At 39.5% G+C, this 5,546-nt stretch overlaps 1 protein-coding gene across 8 annotated transcripts in view; it reads left to right on the top strand.

Moving 5' to 3' along the window:
- Nucleotides 1–5,546, top strand: part of LOC106883292 (ankyrin repeat and zinc finger domain-containing protein 1) — a 98,312-nt gene that overhangs the window by 71,081 nt on the left and 21,685 nt on the right. Inside the window, exon 15 of one of the 8 annotated variants that reach the window (XM_052970534.1) lies at nt 4,324–4,474. The exons of the other annotated variants lie outside the window; for them this stretch is intronic. Within the exon in view, the coding sequence (XP_052826494.1) occupies nt 4,324–4,419 (96 nt within the window). The 3' untranslated portion in view covers nt 4,420–4,474. Of the gene's footprint in view, nt 1–4,323; nt 4,475–5,546 lie in introns of those variants that run through there. 8 annotated transcript variants of the gene reach the window in all.

Here is a 5,546-nt window from a genome sequence, read left to right as displayed (position 1 = left end):
TATATATATATATATATATATATATATATTAGGAGAATTCACAAACAAACAAAAGATGAAGACGTGGTGTAGAAAACAAACAAATGTACTGTATATTCTGTTGTGTCTGGGAAGAGTCATTCTCTTTTAGTGCCTTATAATTTAACACGCTCACCAGTAAAATTTCCTCTCATTTACTTATTTATTTTACTAAAATTTTTGTTGTGTCTTGCAACCTTTTCAATAATTGTTGACTCTGTTATTGAAGCTGCATTCTTTTTGTTTGTTTGTGCACATGTGTGTGGGTCAGTGTGTATGTACATACACATGTATGTATGTATGCATGCATGTGTGTGTATGCATGTATGTGTGTGGGTGCATATGTATGTACGTTTGTATGTGTGTATTCTGCCTGCATATTCATGTGTTTGTGTGTCTGTGTTTATGTGTTTTTAAGTGAGTGTGTGTGTACCTCTGTCTCCTTGTGTGTGCATGTCTGAGTGTTTCTCTGTGTGTATTGTTTTTTTTGTAACTGTGTACTGTGTCTATATGTATGGATGTGTATCTCCATATGTGTGGACATGTGTCTCCATATGTGTCCTTGTGTGAAGTGAAGTGTGTGTGTGTTTATATATGGTCATGTGTTTCAATCTTTGTGTGTGTGTGTGTGTATGTGTGCTTGTCTGTTCATATAACCTATGCATCTATCCATCTGTATGTCTATCTGTTTACATTCATATCCATATGCATACATACATGTGCACATACATATACACACACTCACACTCACTCATACATACATCTATCTGCATAACAGCTCACTAACCATTCTGCTCTACCAGTGGGTATGGGGATATGATATCTACTACATATATTTCCTATTTAGTACCGGGGATGTTTCATTTACGAGGACGTACTCCTCTCTTTGTCAGAGTGTTGGCTCCTTTGGGTGCTTCAATAAAATGCGGATGTCAAGTTGACCCAGGTTGCCTCCATGTTGGTCCTTGGCATGCTGGTTGAGTATGGAGGACTGTTTTTTGTCATCATATTGTTTCAGATGTTCATTTAGTCTTTCTACAGTGCTCCTAGATGTTTCCCTTATGTATAGCATGTTCATGTTTTTACAAGCACCTTCTATGCATCTTATGCTGTAAACTACATTTCTGGTTCTACAGTTAATACCAGGGCTAATCCTACATACCATGCAGTTATCATTGGTGCATATGGTATTCTCAAAGGGGTACATGATACATAGTTGTAATCTGATGGAGTTCCCTAGCTTTTCAACAATCTTAATGCTGAATTTGGTCTCCTTCAGAGTTTTCCTAAATCTACAAGCTAGTTCTCCATGGGCTGTGACCTCTACAAACATCTCTCCTTGATATTTGTCGGTTTTATACCATATGTTCACCCTGTTTGTTTTGTCACAAGTTCTTAGTATCCTATTCCAGTCTTTGTTTCTATATCTAGGGCAGATACCACTGGTATCATTACATATAATGTTATCTAACTTCTTATGTATATATTTCTACATATGTGTGTGTGTGTGTGTGTGTGTGTGTGTGTGTGTGTGTGTGTATACATATATATCATCATCAGCAGCAGCAGCATCGTTGTTTAACGTCTAATGATGATATATGTATGAAGACAGGGTAGGCCCCCAGCCCATCAAGAATCACAGCACAGATGCTTAAAATATCTGGAGGTGTAGGCTATAGTCTAGTCACCTGTATAATCAATTAGGTGATACATGAATGTGTCATACCCAATGACAGGTGTAGCAGCACCATAGTCAACTGCTGCAAAGGTAAAGGTGATGCATAAGATAATAATTACAGACGTATCAAATTGTTGGATCAGGTAATGAAAGTCACAGAGAGGGTCATAACCCAACTAATTAGGGAGAGAGTTAGTTTAAATGGGATGCAGTTTTGGTTTATGCCAGGGAGAAGCACCACTGATGCTATATTTCTGGTAAGACAGCTGCACAAGAAATACCTAGCCAAAGATAAACCTTTCTACTTGGCTTTCGTTGACATGGAGAAAGCCTTTGACAGGCTCTCCCAATCCCTTATCCAGTGGTTAATGCAGAAACTAGAGATAGATGAATGGTTAGTGAGAGCTGTACAAGCCATTTACAGGATACTGTTAGTAAGGTGAGGGTTGACAAGTATAGTGAAAAATTCTGGGTAGGGGTAGGAGTCCACCAAGGATAATTCCTCAGCCCCCTCTCCTTCATCATTGTCTTCCAGGCAATAACAGAGGAATTTGAGACAGAATGCCCCTGGGAGCTCCTCTATGCTGATGATCTTGCACTAATTGCTGAGTCACTATCAGGACTACAGGAAAAGTTTCAGGTGTGGAAGCAAGGTCTAGAATCGAAGTGCCTTAGAGTCAATCTAGCAAAAACCAAAGTCTTAGTAAGTAGGAATGCAGATAAACCACAAACTCCTTCGGGTAGATGGCCCTGCTTGATCTGTAGAAAAGGCGTAGGTAGAAGCTCCATAAGATGTGCCCGGTATAAGCTATGGACACATAAGAGGTGCAGCAATCTCAAAGGAAGGCTAACTGGGGAGACAGTTTTTGTGTGTGGCAGATGCACAGGGGCAATAAACACTGAAAATGTGCAGAAAACAGCTTCCATCACATGCCAGAGGGTAAAACTAGAAGTAGTTGATAGCTTCCGTTACCTAGGTGACCATGTCAGTAGCAGAGACAGATGCTCTGAGAGTGTAGCTGCTAGAATAAGAATAGCCTGGGCAAAGTTCATAGAGCTCCTACCTTGGCTGGTAACAAGTGGCCTCTCACTCAGAGTGAAAGGTAGACTGTATGACACATGTGTACGAACAGCCATGCTAATCGGCAGTGAAACGTGGGCTGTGACTGCTGAGGACATGCGTAAGCTTGCAAGAAATGAAACTAGTATGCGCCACTGGATATGTAATGTAAGTGTGCATACACGACAGAGTGTAAGCTCTCTGAGAGAAAAGTTGAACACAAGAAGCATCAGATGTAGCATGCAAGAGAGACGACTGCTAGTGTGGTCATGTATTGCATATGGATGAGGACAGCTGTGTGAAACTGTGTCACACCCTAACAGTGGAGGGAACCTGTGGAAGAGGTAGACCCAGAGAGGCCTGGGATGAGGTGGTGAAGCACGACCTTCGAACATTGAGCCTCAGGGAAACAATGACAATCAACTGAGACCTTTGGAGATATGCTGTGCTAGAGAAGACCCGGCAAGCCAAGTTTGACCATAGCCGTGGCCCTATGCCAATGTCACATAACAGGCCCATTTAAGAGTACCCTTTAATCACTGGGCAATATACTGTGCTTGAGAAGACCTGTTGAGTTGAGTGAAATCATTGTCGTGGCCGATGCTAGTCTGCGTGACTGGCACCTGTGCTGGTGGCACATAAAAAGCACCATTCAATCATGGTTGACGCCAGTCCCATTGGACTAGCTCCTGTGCCGGTAGCACATAAAAAATACCATTCAAGTGTGGTTGTTGCCAGTACTGCCTGACTGGCTCCCGTGCCACTGGCATGTAAAAAGCACCATTTGAGCATGGTCATTGCCAGTGCCACCTGACTGGTTCCTGTGCTGATGGCACATAAAAAGCACCCGCTATGCTCTCGGAGTCATTTGCGTTAGGAACAACATCCAGCTATAGAAACCTTGCCCGATCAGATTGGAGCCTGGTGCAGCCTTCTGGTTTGCCAGTCCTCAGTCAAACCGTCAAAAACTTGCCAGCTTGGAAAGCGGATGTTAAACAATGATAATAATAATGATGACGTGTGTAGATCTATATATATGTATATATATATATATATATATATATATATGCATATATATATATGTATGTACATATATATTTATATATATGTATACATATATTTTTATGTATATGTACATATATGTATTTATATATATGTGTGTGTGTGTGTATGGATCGAGGACTTTCCATCTAAAACACTTTGGTCCAGTGTGCTGTGATCTAAAGAACTTTGGTCTAAAGTGACTTTTTTGTAAATACACTATAGTCTAAAGGCATTTTTGTCTAAATGCCATTTAGTATAAAGCAATTTTTAGTCTAAACTCACTTTGGTCTAATAACTATTTTGTCTACAGAATCTCAAAAAAAAAGACATGTAAAATGATCTAAATAACTATAGTCTAATAATTCTTTTTGTACAAAGAACTATTGTCTAATGATTATTTTGGTATAATGACTTCATTGTTTTATGACACTAAATGCATAAATTTCAGTTTCCTCGTTAAGTCATTAGATATATCTTAATGTTTTTGAGTTGTGAAGCTTATTATTCATTCATCATATTTTAGTTACAGATCAAACCCCAACATAGATATATGAAAACAACTCGGGGAAAAGATAAACTTTGCTCTAATGGCTACAATTCATGTCGAAATCCACAGTGAAATACATCTTCTTGTTTTTGTATTGCTACCAGGGAAGTCAGAAGAAATTTATGTTAAAATGTTGTATACTCTTGTTGAAGGGATGGAAGCTCATAGAATTGAAAATGACATAACAGAGGTGAGCATAGACTTTGAACTGGCAGCTCGAAATGCATTTCTACATGCTTTTGGTGACATGGCTGTGCATTTCTGTTTTTTCCATTTCTGCCAATCGACCTGAAGAAACATTCAGCAATTGGGACTTGTAAATCTTTATAATAATGATATAGACTTTTCTTTATCTGTTAAAAAGTGAACCCTTTGGCCTTTCTGCCTTTTGCTGTTGTACTAATGGGACTGCAATGCACCTGAAAATGCATTGCTATTATTGAATACATAGAAAATACTTTTGTAAATGGAATGCTAAGACAAAATGGAAGACAGTCAAAGCCATTATTTACAATACTTAAATGGAATGTTTACAAGTTCACTCTTGATGGTAAAGCACATACAATTAATTCTGTTGAAGAAAAAATTGTCATGTGCAAGGAAAATAATGAACCGTTAGCAAAAGTGATCAAACACCATCACAAGGCAAGAACTTATAAACAAACTGAAGACACACCAAAAGATGTAAAACTTGCTAAAATGGACAGAACCCTTTTTTCGGAGCTGAAATTTCACTATCCTGAGGATATAAGAGATGTCAGCTCCGATGTGGCGGAGGGGAGGCTTATTGTAAGTCCAGCTGCCACACGTGGAAAAAGCCCAGTGGCTACACCAAGTAAAGAGAAAGATGGGGAGGTAGGCAGATTTGTGCAGCCCCTCCCCAAACTTAAACTGCAAGTACCTCTTTTAGAAATTTTTATACCATATCGATTAAGTTAGGGTGCATGAATGTGCATGGTCTGGGGTCAAAATGGAAACAAATTTGTTTCCTGGACAACCTCAGGTCACATGATATAGATGTATGCATTGTAACTGAGTCCAAGATGAGTGGACCACAAGTGTTCTTGCCTTTCTTGAATGGCTACGAGAAATTTATTGCTCCTAGCCGACAAGGGGGAGGGGGCGTGGTGGTCTTATTCAGGAAGAACTTGGATATACAGGTAAGAACTGTCTTTCTGGATCCAGAAGGTAGGCTGGTC

This window comes from Octopus bimaculoides, chromosome 9, assembly GCF_001194135.2.
Source record: "Octopus bimaculoides isolate UCB-OBI-ISO-001 chromosome 9, ASM119413v2, whole genome shotgun sequence".
Lineage (NCBI taxonomy): Eukaryota > Metazoa > Mollusca > Cephalopoda > Octopoda > Octopodidae > Octopus > Octopus bimaculoides.
Note: the sequence above shows the minus strand (reverse complement) of the source record. Positions and strands in the feature narration are given on the sequence as shown.